At 49.0% G+C, this 22,284-nt stretch overlaps 1 protein-coding gene across 2 annotated transcripts in view; it reads left to right on the top strand.

Annotated features, from left to right (window-relative positions):
* The window catches only part of FAM131C (family with sequence similarity 131 member C), a 634,923-nt gene that overhangs the window by 283,812 nt on the left and 328,827 nt on the right, over positions 1-22,284 (top strand). The window contains exons 3-4 of one of the 2 annotated variants that reach the window (XM_069611099.1): positions 14,905-14,940; positions 17,214-17,307. In XM_069611099.1, coding sequence (XP_069467200.1) covers positions 14,905-14,940; positions 17,214-17,307 — 130 coding nt within the window. The remainder of the gene's footprint in view (positions 1-14,904; positions 14,941-17,213; positions 17,308-22,284) is intronic. The other variant, XM_069611100.1, reaches the window with a different exon arrangement.

Raw genomic sequence — 22,284 nt, 5'->3', positions numbered from 1 at the left:
GGTACAGACACGAGGGATTGGAGATTGGTCCTCCCCGCACCCAGCCTCTGGAACATTAAGTACTGCCTCTGCTCTGACGGGAGTGAAGTTATACAGTTCGATGGGTGAGAGGGGAGGTGGGAACCCGGCGGAGGCGAAACCTATCCCCGCAGGAGTGCATTAGTCGGGGACTCGGACCCCCGTTGCTGGGTCTCCACTCCTCGCCCCTCGGCTGACATTGGCCCTCGCCCCCCTGTGGCGTTTTATGCGTGTGTGATAGCGGGTCACCTTGGGCACAAGCTTTCGGGGAAGGCCCCCACGGAGCAGGGATGCTGGGGGAGAGCCTATGAACTGGAAGGAATCCCTGCAGAAGTTTCGCTGCACGCCCCCCGAGCCCCTGATACCCCCTGAAATGGCAGCCCAGACGCAACAGGAATCTGCTGATACAAGCACAGTCACCAGGGGCATGGCGGCCATACTGGAGGAAATTAGAGGCTTTAGGACGGATATTGCTCTACGACTGGACACCTTGGATAAAAAAGTGGACAATATTGACGACAGGGTTCAGGCACTGGAGAACAATACAGCTTTGAGCGACATCTTTGAGACACAGTTTGACATGCGCCTGTCGGAGCGCGAGAGGAGAGAAGAGAAATGCTCCTTAAAAATGGATGATTTGGAGAATGGGAACGCCGCTGTAACCTACGTTTCCTAGGCTTTCCAGAACACGAAGGCGAAACGCAAGCAGACATCATCAAAGCTATCAATGCAGTAATAGGAGTGCTATTCGAGGGGGCCAACACCAACAAACCCACCATTGACAGGGCCCATAGAGCGGGCGCATCCTCTAGAGGCCCCAGATCCGTTCTAGTTCGCTTTCATTACTTCTCAGAGAAAAGCAGGATCCTCAAACTGGCTCCCAAGAAGGACCCGGTGGAGTGGGAAGGGGCCCAGATCTCGGTGTATCAAGACCTGTCAGCCTTCACCCTTGCAAGACGTCGCCTCTGTTCCCCATTGACGAAGATGCTCCAGTCCAGGGGGGTCCGATACAGGTGGAGATACCCATTCTCGCTCTCTTTCGTGTTCGAGGGCTAAAAGTATGCCTTGATCACTGAGGACGATATCCAGAGAGTGTCGGGCAAACTTTTGGACAACTCAAACATGGAGATGGGGGAGCAGGACCGTGAGCGAACCCCGACAGGCCCAAAAGGGAACAAAGCTCCAAGGGAATGGCACAGAGTTCGTGGGCAAAGGAAATTTAGGAGAGTGGCCCCAGCCTCCCCGGACCTTCCGAGTACCTGAAGCGAGCTCTTGGCACCAGACGGAAAAACCGGCATTTGACTTTGTGAATGGAGGGTGATGTAACGGTTTGTGAACTGCGTTGATCCTGGGGTGGGGGGGGCTCGAGTTGTGGTTTATAAAGAGTTTATGAGCCCGGAGGGGGGAGACAATGGTGGCCTGGTCTGGCGATTGGATGAAGCCATGGAACAACCAGGCGATGAGGGGGGAGGGGGGTGAAGAGGGGGAGTTGGGTTGCTGGGGTTACAGTTATGGCGCGCCAAGTTTTCTGGTCTTTCTCGCACCCCTGGGGCTGTCTCGAGCCGCTAGGGGGTTGCGGAAGCACTGTGGGAGCAACAACGCTTGCTGTTCTAAGCATGGAGCTATGAGACTTTACCTGTGTTTTAATGGATGATTCGCTCCAATTCATGAAAGTGGGGTCATTAAATGTCCACAGGTTCAACTCGTCTACAAAAAGGTCGCTAATTGTGAGGGAATTTGCGAGGCTGCGGCTTCACTTTCTCTTTGTGCAGGAGACTCATTGGGTTCGGGGAAAGGAGCCTAAGCTCAAGGCCAAGACCATTGAGCAGATGTTCACGGCTTCTTCCCAGGTAAAGAAGCGGGGGTAGCTTTGTTGGTCTCCCCTGGGGCCCATTTTGTGTTTAAAGCCTCAAAAGCGGGTCCGGATGGTCGGTACCTCATGGTAAAGGGGGAAGTGCGGGGCCGTTTGTTCACATTGGTCTGCATATATGCTCCGAATGAAGCCCAGGACACCTTCTGGGAGGGAATGAAAGGGATAATCATGTCATTTTCTGAGGGCACCCTACTGGTGGGTGGGGATTTTAACATGGTGCTTTGCCCCGAGAGTGACAGAAAGTCTGATAAACCCTGCCCCAACAACCGTCTCCACAAGAAATTGGTGTTGGCCTTCCAGGAAGTAAATGGGGAACTGGGTCTATGTGACACGTGTATACCCGAGCGGGGTCGGAACCCCGAGTACACATACTATTCAAAGCCACATGCTGCTTTCTCTCGTATAGATTACATCCTGGTTGATTCCTCGCTGCAGGGAGAGGTCTCGGACTCGGGTGTGGAGATTGTCCCCTGGATGGATCACGATATGGTAAAGATTAGGATTGGCCTTCCCCCTGCACCGGCGACCAGAACCCGGTGGAGGTGTAACGACCTCCTCCTGCAAGACAAGGAGATACGCCAATCCCTCCTAGCAGCCATAGAAGATTATTTCACCCTTAATGACAACGGGGAGGTTGGTACTATGGGAGTATGGGAGGTATTTAAGGCAACAATTAGAAGCACCCTTATTGGTATAGGGTCTGGGAGAAAAAGGGAGAGGGACCGTGAGGAGAAATTGTTAAAGGAAAAGATAAAGGCTATCCAACTGGGGGGGAAGTTGAAAACACAGATGTTTCCCGGGCAATGGGAGGAACTGCAGGGGTTGCAATCTAAGTTGGCGGACCTCCAGGTGGGACGAACGGAAAGGAAGCTCTCATTTCTGAAACAGAAGTATATGGAAAAGGGGGAAAAGGCGGATAGGATATTGGCCTGGAGACTTCGAGAACTTAGGAACAGTAGGAGGGTGAATTCATTACGCCCCCCAGAAGGGGACTCGACCGTGAGGGATAGCAAGATTGCAGAACAATTCAGGCTATATTATGAAAAATTGTATTGCTCGGAATATACGGGGGATGGGAATGATGTTGACAGTTTCCTAGACTCCCTTCCCATCCCGGGTCTTCTTCCTGACAAGGCTGATTCTCTCGAACACCCCATTTCCCCGGAAGAAGTAAAAGACACCATATCCTCATTAAAGAGCGGCACTGCCCCGGAGGACGATGGCTTTACAGTTAAGTTTTATAAGACCTACAGATCCACGCTTGCCCCATTCATGGCTAAGATGTACAATGCTGCCCTGGATCAAGGCACCCTCCCACCCACGATGATGTCTGCTTTAATCGTAGTCCTGCCTAAAGAGGGCAAGGATCCCTCCTATTGCCAATCATACCGCCCCATATCCCTCCTTAACACCGATGTTAAAATATTGGCTAAGCTCCTAGCGAATAGACTAGCAAAGCTCCTCCCTACCCTCATACATGGAGGCCAAGTGGGCTTCATCCCCGGTCGCCAGGGATCAGATAATATAAGAAAAACTCTCGACCTTATGCATGAGGCATCTAGACAGGGAGTGGAGGGGTACCTTCTCTCGCTAGACTCAGAAAAAGCCTTCGACCGCGTCGAGTGGCCTTACATGGGCAGGGTTCTCCGAAAGATGGGTCTGGGAGACAATTTTTGTGGGTGGGTCGCAGCTCTATACAATGGTCCCTCGGCGAGAGTGCTGGTCAACTGAGGCACTTCAGAGCCTTTTTCCCTTTCTAGAGGTACCCGGCAGGGATGCCCCCTGTCGCCCCTATTGTACGCTTTGGCAATGGAGCCCCTGGCCATTGCGGTTAGGAATACGGTGTGGTCATTGTGACTTTAAGCTATCCTTATTTGGGGACGACATTCTGGGCTACCTAACAAATATTCAAGACTCCCTGCCCTGGTTATTTGATCTTGTACACTACTTCGGTTCCTTTTCTGGACTGACAATAAACACGTCCAAATCAAGCATCATGCCCATGGGTCCAGGGGATCGAGACATCGGAAGTGACGCCGACATTCTGGGGGTTAGAATTGAATGGAAACCACTAGGTACCTGGGCACCACCATCCCCAGAGATCTATCCCAACTATACCAGTGCAACTTCCCGGGGATCCTTGCTCAGGTTAGCAGCGACCTCAGATGGTGGGCACCCCTCACGCTTTCCTGGCTTGGGCGCATGGTTATGGTGAAGATGAATATTCTGCCCCGCCTCCTCTACCTCTTTGCAGCGCTTCCAGTCGTGATACCTGAGACCTTTTCTGAAGTGCTTCAGTCCCGTGTCCTCCAATTCATTTGGAACAGTAAACGGCCGAGAGTTAAAACCTCCACCCTGACCCTCCCAAAGCTTTATGGTGGTTTTGGTCTCCCTGACTTCCGGCTCTATTATAAAGCAGCCCAACTCCGGGTGATGTTGGAGCATATGCGGGACGATATGGGAACATATTGGACATATGTCGAGGACATTCACACCCACCCGAAAAAAGTTAGAGACCTTTTGTGGGCCCCTCCTAAGGCTCTCCCTTCTCAGCTCAGAACACACCCCACCCTGGCAGCCTTGTGGGCAGTATGGAAGCCTAATAAAGCTAATAAACAACTGCCTTCATGGCCATCCCCTTTCTCCTCGCTCTGGGCCCCCCCCCATTGATCTGGGCTCTAGGGGTTTCCGAGACACTCAGACCTGGTCAGACATGGGTCTGGAGAGGGTCTCTCAGCTCTCACGAGAAGAGGGCTTCATAGAGCATGACAACCTGATCGAGGCACTGACAGATAGACCACCCACGGTCTTCGAATATTTATGTTTGAAGGGGATTTTGACCCACCCTCGCTGGGCTGACCAGCTTAGACGCTCCCTCACTCCTTTTGAAACTATCCTAGCTAAAAGTACAACTCGAAAGGGTTCTTTATCTAAGTTTTATAGTGTTTTGATAACAGCGGACCTAGAAGATAGACAACCCTTCAAAAAAATATGGGAGGAAAGGCTGGGCATGCCATTGGATGATCACACTTGGAGGGCTGTCTTTAAAAGTATCTTTACAGGCTCTCTGTATACCGCTGCCATGGAACATAGCTTTAAAATCCTCCATTTGTGGCACCGTCCGCCGGCCCTGCTGTCCAAGATGTTTAGAGATGTGTCCCCCTTTTGCCCTAGGGGCTGTCACCAATGAGGAACCTGGTTTCACATGTGGTGGGGTTGTCCGGTCATACAGGTTTACTGGTCGGAACTACTCAGCTGGATTAAAGATATCGAGGGGTTTGGCCCTTCCCTACACCCGTTGGAAATTCTACTGGGCACTCCTATGCCGGAGACAGAATCGAATGTTTATCCCAAGGTCATTGGGGCCATGCTATGAGCGGGGAGGCTGGCGCTAGCCCAAAAATGGAAGAGCGCCCTTGCCCCCTCCAAGGAGGAATGGCTCTGTAAACTTAGGTCGATTTTTGTATACGAAAAACTTACTGCAATAACAAACGATACTATGACTGATTTTCTACAGGAATGGACTGCAGTTCTTCTCCATGATGATTGTATTTCTATGCAGTTGTAGAATGAATACTGAGCTGCTTCGATATGGTACATGTTCTTACACCCCCTAAGGACTCGAGATGTTTCCTGTTCAACTGTCTTTTGTTCAGACCCCACTGTCTCAAGTGGTACCTCTAACAATCATGTGGTATGCAAGTGTTCTCCCATAAGTTTCAATAAGTTTGCAACACCTCAAAACTTGGCATGTTGATCTATTGGGGGGATGGGGTGGGAGGAGGGAAATGGGGAAGGGAGTTATTGTAAAAAAAGAGAAAATATCATTGACGATCTGGTTCATTTTGATTGTTTTGCTGGTTGGGTCGGCTGTCCCGCCCATCCTTATATGTATATTGTCAATAAAAAACAAATTAAAAAAAAAAAAAGGTGGGAAGAAACATCATGAAGTAATATGTGGCGAAAGTTGGCAACCATGGACCAAGACATTACCACCCAGATCCCCTTCCAATACAATAACTTGCCATTCAATGCAGGTGCCATTGAACGCCAAATCTAAAAAGTAAAACACAAGCACCAAACCAGCTGGTGAGATGTACAAATAAGACTACGGCCCCAATTGACATAGATTTGGACTACAGTAAATCAGAGATGCCGTGTAAATCTCAGATTTGCCCCAGCTGCCTTATGCATGACTCAGAAAGACGTCAACTGGAGCAAATCTGCCGATGCCTGGAGCATCTCCCAGTTGCACTAGACCACATCTTTCTGTATTGCACATTTGCAGGCGTCTCCCGCATTGAACCAGTGTCAGGCTTTGTGAATCGGGTGTAATAGGAGCAAATTAGAGAGGATCACTGGTTTGCTCCAGTGCAACTCTTTGTGAATCAGTCCCTATATGGATTCGCAACAAAACATGATTTTAATGCAGGAGAATTTGACTTGGTTCTTTGGGAAGTTGATACTAGGAAGGAATTTTTGCAAGCTAAAAAGGAGTTTCCACCATAGACTGGAGCAGTTTTTAATCAAGGTAAAATCCTATGTCTAATTTTAAAACCAGCATTTTTTCCATAATCCTTTCTTTAAATGGGGTCATCCCTGCAGCCTAACAGATGTTGTAAAAAGAATTAAAGCCCACCTTGAATCAGGAAACACATTTGCAGACCTTCTCTTTGCGACGCGTTGTCTGCATACTACTGACAAATCAGTGGAGCAGTGCTGGCAGCATCAAGCCTTACGCTCCTGCACACTCGCATCCCTCGTGCATCTTCTTGGGAACATTAGTTTGCTTTTAGGGAGTAAAATGGGCTCATACACTGCTTGTCTGGATCTCTGATTCCATGATTTCAAGATCACAATAACTATAGCTCAGGTAAATGTAATGGGCCTGATGTACACACATGTTTTCAATGGCACTTTCCCATGTTAAAACACGTTTGTAGATCAGGCCCAATGAATGGTGTTGTTTCCAGCAGACTGACCTGCTGTTCCATCATGGAGCGATGTCAAGGTGCTCCAGGGCACTGTGATATTGAATCTTTCGGTAAAAAACACACAAACCACTTTGAGTGAATGTCAAAGGAGGGATACGATTCTGACAGTAAAGGTCAGGCTGCTTTTTTGCCTTTTGCTGCCAGACCTGCGACTAATCGCTGCTTGCGATTTTGATGTGAATATTTACTTTGTTTCACCTGAGCTTGTTCTTCGTGTAGGTGCTGCTTTGAGGGGCAAAGTAATTTTTCTTAAAGATGGTAATTGCATGCATGGGGACCACCAACGTTAGAACTTGTGTGCTTTTGGGTCCTGTGCTTTTGGATCCCCTGCTGTTGGGTCCCCTGCTTGTAATTTCCCACTTTTACAAAACTGAGTGGTATATGGAAGAGTAAAACCGGCATGATTCCCGTCGCTGTTTGATTTTAATCTCCATTTTGTCAAAAATGAAAAAGCTGCAAACAACATCTTGTGGGCCGCAGAATTTACAACGGGTTCCAATGGAATCTGCCTGCTTTTAGCAGGTGTTGAATGGAAGAGAATCCCATGCAGGCATAAACCCAGGAGGAATTTGAAGGAGGAGAAATAAGAAATCCTTCTCATGCAGCTCCTCCTCCAAGTGGATTGAAAATCCAACAAGAATTGATAAGGCATAAACAGCATATCCGTGCTTTTAGGGTCCTGCGTGATCTTAATGCATTTCATCAGTTTCATCAATGTTGCTACTCTCAGTGCGCTGGGACTTTAGCCCAGTGGAATTTGCAAAATAGATGCTTCCTTTACCCCTCTACCCACCTCCCTGTCCCTTTAGTACTTCTCCAGGGGACATCCCACCTATTTGCCTGTGTGTCTCCCTCACTCCCACCCTGCTGACCCTCGCCACCTAACTCGGGGAACCGCATAAGTAGCCCTGCCAGTCCCCTCTCCCCCTCCACAACACCAACTCTCCTCACCCCTCCTCGCCACTTGCCCCCTTCGACCCCATGTCCCCACACTAACTTCACCTCTTCCTCCATGGGCTCGGCCCATCCTGTCCTCCATCCATGTACATGTATTGCAGAAAGGACATTTTTCACTGCATAACACCTTTGTTTTTGTACCCTCACCCTTTTCAAATGACCCCTTGAGAGGCTAAGGGCCTCATCACACGGTAGGCGGTAAATTCCGGCCATTACCTTGGCCTGATGCCGCTAATAGCGTGGCATTACGAGTACGCGGACATGAGCGCAACACCATGCAGGTAATGACCCTACCGCCATGCTGCCAAAGACCCCAAAAAGTCCCTTACCGCCATCGACGAAAGTGCTGATAGTACTTCCACCCTCCCGCTACATGCAAATAGCGGTGACCGTAAAATTGCAGAAACGGAAATAGCGTCATCGCACAGGAACAGGAAAGAGCACGGCGGCCATCTTTAAAAACACAATCCATGCATCCTCTGCATCCAGGACCTGTTTCCACACGACTCCAACACCAAATCATCCCGGAAACCCAGAAGGTGCCAAAGGCTGTCAAGAAAGGCGCAGATCGGCAGCGCAAAGAAAAATTCACCAGCGAGGAGCTGATCATGCACAGACCCTAGTGGCAAATGCCAATGTAGTATTCGCCAATGACTTGCTGCGTGAGACCCTCGTCAAGAAAAAGGCCATCTGGGCAGAGGTTGCCCACAAAGTCAGTGCGTTGGGCACCACCACCCGCACTGTCAAGGACTGCAGAAAGCGGTGGGAGGACCTACGGCTCCGGGTCCGCAGAATTCTGACTGCTAATCGCAACCTAGCTATGGCCACAGGAGGTGGCGCTGATTCCCCAATAAAACTCCGGGAGTAGGAGGAGACCTGCGCCAGCACAATTGGCGTGGAATCGATTGAGGGAGTGGGAGACATGGAGCATGGTGCGCCCACTTCATCAGATGGAGGTGAGTGTACATATGAAACAATGCACTGTGAAGGGTGAGGGGGCCCCCCAAATCTGAGGCCACAAACAGCCCATGGAACCAGCTACAAACATACATGCATGCATCACCACATACACGTGCAACACAGACCCATTCATGCATGACCCACCCGACATCCCCATTACTGGATTCCCAACTAAAGAGGTCCCAATGCATAGAGTGGCATGACGTTAACATTCTGCATAAGGCACGTAGAACCATAACCGATGATATTCCCTATTTTTGTCCCCTACAGGATCACAGACAGACAGTGATGGACCGGGCACTGTGACACCTGCTCCCTCTGCAAAGAAAAAGGCCAGGACACATGAGACAGGGGACACCGCCACCACCTCAAGGGGCACCGGAAGGAGTGAGCAGCAGCAGAGGGGTGAAGGCAGCAAGAGCGCCAGTGCAACACGGCCTGAAGCCACGGCTGCCCCTGTTGCTGCACCAACGGCAGTGTTCCCCCTGTCATTGGAAACAAGCACGGGGGGCCTGCACTCTGCTGCCACCAGTTCCACTGGTGAGGCAGCAGCCACCGCGCCGCTGTCGGACGTGCAGGAGGCAATTGACGTTGAAATGCAAAGGCAAACCCCCAACCCCCGCAATCCATTGAGCCAAGCCCACGGCCACCATCACAATCGAGTAGCCACGGACAATCAGGCAACGACAACGTGGAAGGGCGCTGGAGCCCTCAGGTGTCCTCACCTGATGCCAGAGGCATGGACCAGGGCGCAGCAGCCACCCCAAGAGCTGGACGCAGTCAACATGACCTGGCAACCATCAGCCAGAGGCAGGTTGAAATCACTGCGCTGGTTGGCCAGCATGTGGAAGAGGCAGCCCGTCTGAGGGAGGAGTTTAGGTCGTATGCAAGCCAGACAAGAGAGGGCATGGAGGCCTGCACAAACCGGATGTGTGAGGAAATGGCCCAACTGAGGCAGGTCCTCACACGCATTGCGGACGCCATGGAGCGACAATATCCCTGCCCATCACAGGATCAACTGGGCACCTCCTCCTCTGCGAGTTCCCGTCAGACAAGCCCCTGCCGCCGCTCCCTGTGCACCATGAGGCGCACGCCATCCCAACCTCCCAATGGCGGTGGAGGGCAGGAGAAGTAGGGCCAGCAAGAACTAGCTGGCACATGTGCACCAGGACACCTATGCACTACAAGCCACACATGGGGGTGTTGTGGGGGGAGAGGGGAAAGGGTGTTTTTGGGAGTGTTTAGGGGGGAGGGGGGAAAGGGTGTTTTTGGGAGTGTATTGGGGGGCGGGGGAAAGGGTGTTTTTGGGAGTGTATTGGGGGGAGGGGGAAAGGGTATTTGCACAGTTGGGGCCATCAACTTTTGGTTCACAAATTATTCATAATACACTGTTGACAAGTTGAAACACAGGCTTGGTCTGCATCATTGTGTATGTGTACTTTATTGGGGACAGGGTCCATTTGCACCTCACCACATACAGCAGGGCAACAATGCCCATCTCCATCAAAAATTGTTGGCCCTTGTCTCTCAAAATATTCGATATATCAGATGCTGACGCACATCGTGTCCCCCCTGGACATCGACTCTTGCATGTTCTGGCGGCCCATTTCCCCCATCCTCATCCCCATCAACATCATCTTCATCAGGTGGTTGCATGTCAATGTCAGGGGGCATAGGCACATTCCGTCTGATACACATTGTGCTGCATGACACATGCCATGGTTATCTTCGTCACTTTGTCCTGGCCGTACAGGAGGGCCTCACCCGGCCAGATTAGGCACCAGAGCCGTGTCTTCAGAAGGTCAAATGCCTGCCCAATCACGACACGGGTACGGTTATGTGCAAGGTTCTATTCCTCTTCGTGCCTGTTCTGTGGGTTCCGTATAGGGGTAAGGAGCCAACTCTTCAGGGGATAGCCAGCATCACCTGCATGGCTGGAACAATGGGGCCTTGTTACTGGTCACCTCAATTGCAACCTGGACATTTCACACTAATTCTGTTAGCATTCTGATTGGTATCCACGAATCCCAACATGCATGGAGACGATCAGTGTAACTGCAATGTGAGAAGGTAAGCTAGTCCCTGCAAGTGGACGTGCACCATGCATGCCTCCGGCAGTATTTCCAATGTCCTGGGTGTGGACAGGTCCTAGGTGTTCCTGGAGCCTGACAACCTTTGTACGACACTGCTAGTGTACTGGCATTATGATTCCAATGTCCCCATGCTGTGAAGCGGCACATCAGTAGTGGTGTACGGGTGCAGTTTTGTACAATGGCTACAGGTGATCCATTTGCATGCACTCAAGGGCGCATATCTGTTGTGATGTTGTTCAACGCACATTTAGATTAGGCATATTGGCTGAATGTAGCAGCTTTGTGTCATGTAGGGTATGGTATGATGTGCAATGTGCATGTGGATAGATGTGTCATGTATTGGGTTAGGGATTGATGACTTTGTTGTGCAGTTTGCTGCTTGCATGTGGTTTCTTGTCCTCTACATTGTGTGCTGCGTTGGTGGACATTGGCGTACATCTGTATGTCCCTTTATTGTACGGATGACAGTCCACAACCAGTTGGAGTATGCATCTCTACCCCCCCCCAAACACAACCCACATCACACTGCCATGTGCCTGCCCTGCTACTCAACAAGTAGGCACAAACTTTGTCTAGCATGGCGCTCCATCTTGTGTGGTATCATTGAGTTCCGCAGGACCATTGATTCATGGGTTGATCAGGGGTATCAGTCACGGCAATGTGTTATTCTCTTATTTGAGTCACATACCATTTGGACATTGATGGAGTGGTAATGCTTTCTGTTTCGTTAGACATCCTCATTGTGATGTGGGGGCACCATTTCCACATGAGTACAGTCGATTGCCCTGATGCTACGTTGGATGCATGCCAATGAATAGATGCCAAGTTAGTCGTTGGAGATCTCCTGGGCTGTCCGTGGTAGGGATATGTGTTCAGTTGTGTGCTTCAGGGGGGCATCGGGCACCTGGGTCCACGTGCGTATGAATACTGGTTGTGAAATGCCATGCATCTGCCCTACCGTGTGCTGGTAGGTGCCTGTGGCCAGGTAGTGGAGCACAGTTACCACCTTCAGTGGAGGGGGGGATGGCAGTACGGATGTCTATGTGGCTCGCTATGTCATTGTGAATCATGTCCACAGTGTTGGTGATGGTATCCCAGTCCAGGCGGTTGTAGCGCTCACCTGAATCCCTCGGAGGCGCAGGTCTGGGCTGGGGGTTCTCGGAGTCTTCTAGGGTCACGCGCAGGCCTCGAATGCCACCCTGGAAAGGCCCTTTCCTCACTGAGGTCTTGATCTGAAGGGTGAGGTGTCTGCAATTATGAGAGCAAGGGGTTAATATGGATATATAAGCCTGACTGGGTAAGCTGCCTCCCCTTCCTGGTACTCCCAAGTAGTTCGTAGGCTAAATGTGCTCACCTTATGTAGGTGAAAGCGGAGCTCTCCATCCTGCGTCTGTGCAGGGGCGCCGAAGCCAGTTACTTCACTGGTTAATTGTCCAGCCTCTTGGTTGCAGAGAATGAAGATTTGGAGCTAGGCCGTTTTTAGCAGCACAAACGGCGGTTGCTTAAATATGGAAGTCTGGAGAGCGATGGAATGGCGAAGGTATTGCAGGCAAGTAAGTAGAAAATGTCAATTCGAAGTTAAAAGCAGTTCTTAATGTCTCTTTTCCTTTTTCAGGTCGCAGAAGCAGCTGGGCAGAAAAATGGATGTCGAGGAATGCGCCGAGGAGTGAGAAAGATGAGCGCTGCCCAAAACACGTGCGTATAGATGGAGTTTTGTATTTCTTAATGATGTCCTTTTGTTTTGCAGATGCGAGTAGCAGCGTCGGCGGAGGCGAGAAGAATGCAGCGCAGGTAAGGAAAGTTTCACAGAGGTTTACTAACCAATGTCTTTGCTTCCACAGGGTTCCGGAAAAATGGAAAGCTGCAGCCCGTGGCTTGAGATGCACCGATGGACTGGGTAAGTGCTGCGCTGGTTTTTATCTCGTGCTAACCTGGTGTTCTTTTCCCTTTTCAGATGCTGCTGAAGACGAAGATGGTATTTTAGAAGGTAAGATTGCGGATTTCTCTTCCCCAGATGCAGAAGTTGAAGATTCTCTGGAGCTGACACGGTGAGCTTCCTGCTGCTATTGCAGAATAACACGAAGCACGTTGCTCTGATCGGGCGTGGTTTAAATAGCTTACTGGAGTGCTTAGGTGTCTCCTTCCACAGCAGCCTCGCCCAGGTAAGAAGTCCCAGCTTCCAGAATAGTTCCAGTATCCAGTCCCAGGGAGTGGTGCTGGCCACACCCAGAAGGTAAAGTAGTTCCAGCCATGGATGGATGAGGATTTCATCCTGCAGGTGAGTGAGCAGCATGGTCTGCAGCAGGTAGGTCCACCCAAGCACCATTCCTTACATCATGAGCCCGGCACGTCCTGTGCCGGGACTGGGTCCCCTTATGAGCCTGGCGCCACTGGCGCCAGGACAAGGTCCATAAGGCCCCTATGGGAGCCGATGGGTGCCTGGAAATGAAGTTGTGACCCAGCTTCCGAGGCAGTTGGGCTAAACCTGACTCCTTGGAGGCTGCGGTCATGACAGCGGTACAGGGTGTGTCTCTGCTCAGGGGTTGCATTGAATGGACTGGCTCGAATCCTGGGGATTGCTGGCTGCCTCTGTGGTATGACTGGGTGCACTGGTGGGTCTTGCTGGGCCTGTCTCGCCATCCTTCTCCTCCTGCGACTCCTCTGTGCTGCCTGTTGTTGTTGGTGCTGCAATGCAATCATGTCCTCCAGCCCATGTAATGCTGCAAGTATTGCAACCATCTCGGTGCGGGAAGGGGTGTGGGAAGGGGTGTGGTGCGCTCCTTTTGTACTGCCCCAGTCTCCATTGCCTCCACCTGTGCTGTTGTGGCCACCTGTGGCAGGTGGGATCGCTACCCAGGTCTCTTAACGTGTGGTTCGCGATGCCAGTATTTCCTCCATGCCGGTATGGGCTTTTTTGGCCAATACCATGCCGCTATTTGCATGCCTGCATGCCTTGTAATAGCGTGCTAATAGCGCCTTGCCGCTATTTCCGACCTGAGGGGTCGCGCGGCCACAGACTGGCCGCTATTAGTGGCACCGTTCTTAGCGGTGCCGCTAATAGCGGGCACTCAGGGTCGTGATTGGCTAGGGAATTTTGCGATAAACCGCTACCGGTACCGCTATTCCCTTACCGCCTACCGTGTAATGAGGCCCTAAGTCTTTGTGCCAGGATCTCTAATACCATCCTTTCCACGGTTTACCTGCATGAACACCAGTTATCCTAAAGACACATCATAGCAGAATGTAAGGCAGGGTCTGTGTACTCCACTGACAAAGCACACACTAGTGCATTAAGGAATTCCTTCTGCCAGCTCACACACGAATGCTTCCATTCATGATATGATATGATATGGCATGGCATCTTTTTAGAGCATAGACCAATCCAATACACACACACATTCCGACGGAATACATCACTAAATCGGCAAATGCTGATGCAATCATAATTTTCCTAAAATCAGTCCCAGAACATACATGGGGTTCATGAAATGTATTAATGCAGTAGAAGTACACACATTGAGTTATGGGGTATTGTGAGCATTTGTATACTGCTGTCGGCATGCAGTACCTGAATTAACTGCTCCTTGTGGACTGGCACTTGCCACTTATTGTGTTTTCAGTTGACCACTCTCACTAAGTGATCTCTGCCAGGCACTTAATAGCTGATGGTAGCTCACTCCCTAGCACTTCCCTCCGTGGCACTCCCAGCACTTACCCCCCTTGTCTCCTCTTTCGCTCTGCACTTGCGCGTTCTGAATGCTCACAAGGCCTAGTAGGACCGCCTCTCTCTTTCTTCATTGTTTCTATGATTTACCTTTCATTCCCTTGTTCCCTCCCTGTTGCTCTGTGGCCGCTTTGAAACACAATTCACTTGATGCATAAGCGCCTAAATAAATGCACAATAAATAATTAAATAAAACGTGTTCTTCGGAGGTCATGCACAGTGTAAAGAATGTGTTGTCAAATCCAATGATATCTTTCATGTAAGTCTTCTTCTCCTCTCTTTTAGGAAGGCCAGTCAGACTTCTGCTGGGACCCTTTGCAGGTCAGTGCCTGGGACCGCCGTTCTCCTCCCAGACGCCATCCCCATAGACATAGTCTGTAATGCCCACCTCGCATGCCCTCATCAATTCAAAGAGCCACCAGAATTCTCCAATTTTGCAAATCTCTCCAAACATGGCTCTTTCAACAACACCTCACCAAGAACTAATTCCAATAGACGCACATACCAACACACAGACCTCACAGTACTGCACTCCTGTTAATGCCGGCTACCCACACTCCGTACAGCGCTCTGCTGCTCTCGAGCTAGATCCGCGCTTTAAACAATAAAATAAAAAATAAAAATAAAGAGCGGTGGCCTTGCATGGCACTGGCTTGTAGCTGGTCCACGCAACCTTAGTTTGGTGGACTGGGTTTGTGGGAGAGGGCCACTGGCTCTGGGAGGGCCACTGGTGCCAGTCAAATGATATCAAGCTTATTGATGTCCCCTGGGCCGGGAGTGATGAAAAGCCCCACGGGCCCAAGCACCTCTAGCAATCGTTCCCCATTCGACGCCCACCTCCCCATTTTTACCCTCACGCTGCTGGGAGATTGTGAAATAATGCGCAGATCAGTTCCTTCACACTCCTATTCCAAAGCTCTGTGATTCATACACACACACAGGTGTCTCCTGCAAAAAAGTGATTTTGTACTCAACGCTGGTGGTCTGATGTGTAATGAGGCAAGTTCTCTTCACAAAGTGTGCGAAAATCAGACGTGTTAAAATTGTCACATGTGACATGTGACAGCAGTGACTCAATATTAAAAAAAAATAATCAGAACCCATGTTAAGTCTAAAATATCCATAGTTCATTTTACAGAGATTAAAAGTACCAATGTGTTGGATGACTACTGACAAGTCCAGAACCTAGTGGCTGGTGCATTGTGATCGACTGTTGTGAAAGTCGCTCGGCATTAATGGCTGCTGTCAAATGCATACGTTGGAACTTACAGACACAAACTCTCAAAATTGCAAACATGAATTGGACAGCTCCATGCTAGTCCGGTAGAGAGCAGGGATCCCTCTTTCTTTCTTTCTTTCTTTCTTTCTCTCTTTCTTTCTTTCTTTCTTTCTTTCTTTCTTTCTTTCTTTCTTTCTTTCTTTCTTTCTTTCTTTCTTTCTTTCTTTCTTTCTTTCTTTCTTCCTCCTATCCTTCCTTTCCTTCTTCCTTCCGTCCTTCCTTCATTTCCTCCTTTCCTTCCTTTCCTCCTTCCTTCCTTCCATTCCTCCCTTCTCCCTCCATTCCCCCCCTCCCTGCTTTCTTGCTTTCTCCCTTCCTTCCTTCTCCTCTTCCTTCCTCCCTCCCCCTTTCCTCCTTCCTTCCTGCCTTTGACCTTATCTCATTCTTTCTTGCTTCCTATTGTCTTATGTTTTTCCATCCATGGCATCACATTCTCCCATCTAATCTCATTGCTTCCATCTCATCTCTTCCATCTCATTCCTTTCTTCCATCTCGTCTCATTCCGCATTTCTTTCATTTTACTCCTTCCTTCCATACTGTCTGATACTTGAAGAGGCTGTTCTACTTACCTTGGCCAAAAACCTGAAGGTCATTCCTACAGTTGAGTGATTTTTGATGAGACGGTTAGGTTTCCTCAGGTTGAAATGCACTACGATGTGACGCATCAGGTAATTGTCTGACAGTGGATAGGAATGCTTGCGTCAGAGCCCCGCGTGCAACCTGCATTCCCAGGCTTGAACCCGGGCAGGGCTGAACCCGCACATCAATCCACCAATATTGAGGAATTGAGTAGGATAACTGCAGCGACCCGTAAAACAGCCCCTACAAAACATGGGAGAATTATTAATGACGTATGACACCAGATCTTGATAGAATTGCTGTTTTATTATTGCGTATAGAAATGTTGTCTGGTGTCATTGCCTTGTGTGTTTCATTTGAGATGTGAGGTATGCTTTCAGGCAATTATGAGGCTGGCCTGGGCAACTTGAGGTCCATTGGGTGGTTTGCCCCACGTGTCCTGTCGGCTAGTACAGAACAAAGGTTGAGACCTCCCCCAAACCATTCAGTGAGTGCTTCTCTGCCAGCGACCCCCGTTAGTACATGACACTGAAGACGCTTCAACGTAGTGGCAGAGAACGCCCCCATACATTGCCATCCTGCTTTGGCTAGGTCTGGTGAAACGTCTTTATTTGAATATGTGTGAGCTTGCCCCTCTAGTCTTGTTCTCCCTTGCCCACTCTCTGCCAATAGATGAAGAAGGCTGTCATACTACTGGTTCCCCACGTGTCTTTTATCGCTCTTCTCGTTTCCCTAGAAATGCTTCAAGACCTCCAATGGCATCCTGGCAGAGACCAAGTCCACGACCAACAGCTATGACATCACTGAGCTGGCGACGTCCTCTCTGGTGGGTAGGTAAAGGCAAGCCCTCCCTTTCATCAGTTTCATGCTCCATCTTCTCACATGTGCCCTGCACTGTCCTGTATCAACCGCCTAAAAGCAATCATGGAGCTGCGATCGCTTCACTTTCATAACAAACCCGTGATGTCTTGCCAAATATCAACCATACGTTTCTTGCAAATAGGTTAATGCTTGCTTTCCTCCATTAGGTATTTTAAATGCTGTCAAGTGAGTGATATCATCCAAATTCCAATCCAAACACCTGGAGTTTGTTTAGCTCATCCCCAGCAAACAATTACCTCATCCTTTTAGAAGCCGCAAGTAATAGTTTGGCTCGGAGGTCAATGATATTGCATTGATGATTTTAAGAAAGGAAATATACATTTAATACCACACTGCAACCATTTAAATGCAATTGTATTTCATGAAGCAAGCATTCACCAAATTAACTCAGTGGAAGCTTTAACAGTAAATCGGCCACAGAAGATACACCCCCCCCAATTTGCCCCAATGCAGAGAATTGTTCTAGAAGTTCAAAGGATAATTGGGTTAGTTGAATGCTTTAAGTGAGCTGGGGCTAGCAGGGTCGGTGAAAGGGCTGCCTGCAGGGGTCGGCACTGCAAATTTAAACTGCCTCACCCACTGGCCTCTTACAAAAGCGGGACAAAAGGTGTAAATGCCCTTTTGTGAGAGGTCAGCGAGAGAGGCAGGCGCATTGCTAGCACTCGTTTTGCTGCAGCCGTTTCTCCTTTTGTTTCTTAGTCTGCGACTCTGGCCCCTGGGCCAACACTGCAAATCAGGAAACAAAAGGAAAAGGGGTGCCACAAAATGAATGCTAGGAATGTGCCTGGCTCTACTTTCGGGTTCTTCAATAAAAATAAATCCTGCCACTGCTTGTCCTCCCCTTCCCCCGGTAAAGTACTTAGACCCATCCTCGTGAACCCCTGTCCACTTTAGAGTGATTCTTCCATGACCTTGGTAAACAGTGATGCTTGGCCAATTGGAAAAAAGCATTTTGAAGTATGTCACTTGGGCGTGGTGTCAAGTAACATTACTTCCTGTGATGTCATCGGAGGTCAATGGCCGTGTGATGTCACTTCCGCCACCCCAGGCTTTTTGTTGAAATGACATCCCTGCTTAAGAGTCTACTTTTATTCTTTACTTTGCTGGGAGCCAATTTATTTAAATCATAGGTTATGTTGTAGCGTGTCTTCTTGATCTAAGTTGGCATACCTCATCAAACACTTCCAGGTTCAGAATGTTAGGTTACCTAGCTGAGATGACTTGTGCTTCTGCCCTATTTCCCGAAAGCAATCAAGAGTTCCATTTTCTTAGGTTGACAGCAACTAGTGGCGATTCTGCTGGATTTGAGGTTGCAACATTACATTTGAGGTATTAGTATCCTCTGTAAACATTAAATTGAGTGCATGGGTGACTATTGGGCCACCCACTGTTTGGCCGAATATAACATGGCCATCATGATTTCAAGGAGTGTAGTCACTGCGTTTATCTCCGATCTATTTTCTTAGAGTTGAGTTTTTAACACTTTCATGACCATGCTCGACAGGTACAGTGCAACAAGTCCTGGTTACCTTGCAAAATAAGTTTTTTTTTGGTGAATCTTATCAATAAAAGATTCTCACGCTATATGAAGTGTTTCAAAGTGTGTTTCTTTCAGGGACATTATTTAGGGGTCGCCAGAGGTTGCAACTGCGACCTCAGTGGTCTGTCTTGCAACCTCTAAAAAAAAAAAAAACGTTTTTTTTTGTAATGCAAGCTCCTGGGCTGTGGCTCTTTACTTCTGGGGTTGCTGGCTTTCTTGTTCAGGCCCCTTAAAAAAAAGAAAAAAAATAAGACCAGAAGTGCCACAAGTCTAACACTTCAGCACTGACCCTAAATAAGAAAGAATAGGAATACCAAATAATGTGTCTTTCTGGAATTCTATACAATAATTGCTAGGCTCATTAAATGTTTATTTCAGGCACACTTCAGGGGGTGAGTCACTGATTTAGTCTGTTCTTAAACGCCTCAACTCAGCCTTTCATCCTTCTGAGGTCGATAAATGAGTACCAACACAGGTTGGGTGATATTGGGTGTATATTTTCTCTATATAAAGTGCTTAAGCGTAAGTGCTATATAATAACACATCATTATCATTTGGTCATGGATGTCTGCTTGCATACACAGTCATTTGGTAATATGGAGCTACACACACTGATCTTAATGATACATATGGCGATCCATTCTTGTATGAAATGTACATCACATAGTGATATCGTAACTATATTTTTCGTAGTGTACAATGCTATGTGATGCCACTTACTGTTTTGTCAACGGGTGAAATGTCGTGTTCCATCGCTACCCGCGATATCACTTTGGGGCAGGGTCAAATGACATTGCTTCCTGTGATGTCATCAGGGGGTCAAGGGTCGTGTGATGTCACTTCCGCTACCCTTGGCATTTTGGTGAAATGACGGCCCTGGTTTCTTTATGTTCTGTAGTGTAGTTGCATAGTCTAAGAAGTGGTCAGCCAACAAGTGTTTCGACCCCGGAGGGTACTTCTCAAGGCAGGTTGGGTATAGAAGCTCGAGGGGTATGTTGCCCCAGGTGGTTCAGTAGTTCAGTGGGTGCCGAATAGCGAGTTGGTCAAGGGCGGGTCTTGTAATTCATGGCTACTATCGTAGACCGTCAGGTGTGCTGTGCTGGATCGAGTGATCTACAGGCCCCGCTTGAGGATTTCATTTTGGAAGGTTGTAAATCAACATGATGGTTGATAATTCACTGGGGCGGTGAGACATCCATTCAAATAAGCATACATCATGCGTTCACATACTTGTAGGACAGAGGCACTGCTTTTTTGTGCAAGTCATATTTCTAGTATATCCATTAGTAGCAACATCCCGCCTCCTCTCTCTCTCTATGTCTCTCTCTCTCTGTCTCTCTGTCTCTCTGTCTCTCTCTCTCTCTTGAGTTTTCTATTTGTATACCTCATTTATTTTTAGGGCGTATCTTGTCGAGGATAGATACTGAGTTATCTTTAAACCAGATGTTTCTATGGCCGATTCATTGCAATTCTTTATCACTTACTGGGTCAAAGATGTCAATGGTGACTTTATAGACCGAATGCCTGTTGACTAGGCATGGTTTTCGTATGGGCCTGCTTTTGACTTGGTGAGCATCATGGCATAGGTCTCAGCTGTGTTGATGGGAGCCTTGGAACCTCTGTTACTTTGGTGCAGCACCTCTGTCAAGGAGGAGTGGGTTGGGGTGGTTTCCAACTTTCCAATATCAGCCTGGTTGGAGAGATATTTGAGCTACAGATTCAGCCATGTCTGTGGTGATCAAAGTGGGGGATTACTTGAAGAATATGTGGCGATGTTAAGTGATGATATGGGAAATTGCTCTGTCTGGATACAATATATCCTATCAGTGTAATGGCTGCTTTTGGTTGCTTTTCCTTCTGACGGCCGGTGAGTGCATTCTGCAATTCTCTGAACTCAGGTGAAGAATAGGTTCATTGATTTTCTGTCAGCTGTGGTTAATGGCTTCAAAGGCCTTACGGATGTTTGTGGTTCTTTTTCATCAAAACCGTTTCCTTGCTGTAGATGCCTTTTGCGAGTTCTCAGTTGGTGTTGGCTCTACGCACAGGACCCATTGTCCGGCTGTCTTGGATATTGCACTCTTTCTTGCAGTGTGGATTCCCAAGAAGGCTTCTTTCCAGGCCTTGAGGTTAAGTGTAAAGAAAATTCAATCCGTTTTGTGAGCGACAATTTTGTGCTAGTGTTCAGCTCTATGATAAGTAACCAGAGGTGTTGCTAGGGGGGAGAAGGCTGAGGGGACTATAGCCCCGGATCTTTTGGTTGTAGCCCCGGATAGAAGCTCAGGGGCTGTAACCAAAAGGCTAGCTAGCCCCGAGTCTCGACAGTCCTGACATAAACGTAGCCCCAGATCTTTTCCAGACCTTGCAACACCCCTGTAAGTAATGCTGGAAAGGTTACTTTGTAATGATTTTTTATCTTTTATGTTGTGTGGGTGTAACAAAGTGAAGCTCACTGGAAATACTTATGGAGAGGTTGTTCAGCAATTTCTGGTTACAGGCCTCATCATTTGTGATTTATACATTCCTAGGAGTAAGGGCTTAATGATATTTTATGCCATAGGTCTTGACATGCTTTATCTACTTTGGTCCCAGGCGTGCCCCCCCTCACCGCCCCCTGTTGTCCGGTGATGCCTAGTGGATCTTTTAGTGTATTTTTCATTTTAATTAAACTTTCCTGCCCTCTGCGTGCCCTCCCGCCTTCCCACCCTCCCTCCCTCCCCAACCTGTTTCCTTGTCCTGGCTGTTGTCACCCACTTCCGTCCTCAAACCCTTCCACTGATTGACCAGTTTTCCACCACCAACTGGAACGTGGGCCTAGTCCCAGCATTTGTGTCCTTGCTGCCACCACTATGGCCCCGGCATGTGGTGAGTGTGACCCCCCCCCTGTTGTCCGGTGCTGCCGAGTGCATTTTTTGAGTATTTTTCAATTTAATTAAACTTTCCTGCGCTATGCGCGCCCCCTACCTCCCCAGCCTGTTTCCTGTTGTCTGCTGCCTCCCACTCTGCCCCCTCCCGATTTGCCAGTTTTCCACCACCAACTGGAACATGGGTCTAGTCCCAGTGTTCGCGTCCTCGCCGCCGCCACTTTGGTCCCTAGCGTGAAGTGAGTGCAATTCCCCCCGTTTTTCGGGGGCTGCCTAGTGCATTTGTTGTGTAGTTTTCAATTTAATTAAACTTTCCTGTGCTCTGCGTGCCCTCCCTCCCCAACCCGTTTACTGGTCCAGCTGTTGCCTCCCGCTCTGCCCCCTCCCCTGATTGTCCAGTTTTCTACCACCAACTAGAATGTGGGCCTAGTCCCAGCGTTCGCTCCTCGCCACTTTTGTCCCTGACTTGAGGTGAGTGTGACCCCCCCATCCGCCCCTGTTGTCCGGTGCTGTCAAATGCATTT

This window comes from Ambystoma mexicanum, chromosome 8, assembly GCF_040938575.1.
Source record: "Ambystoma mexicanum isolate Mex_15411 chromosome 8, UKY_AmexF1_1, whole genome shotgun sequence".
NCBI classification, from domain to species: Eukaryota; Metazoa; Chordata; class Amphibia; order Caudata; family Ambystomatidae; genus Ambystoma; species Ambystoma mexicanum.
The sequence above is the reverse complement of the archived record's forward strand: the minus strand, read 5'-3'. Positions and strand labels throughout refer to the sequence as shown.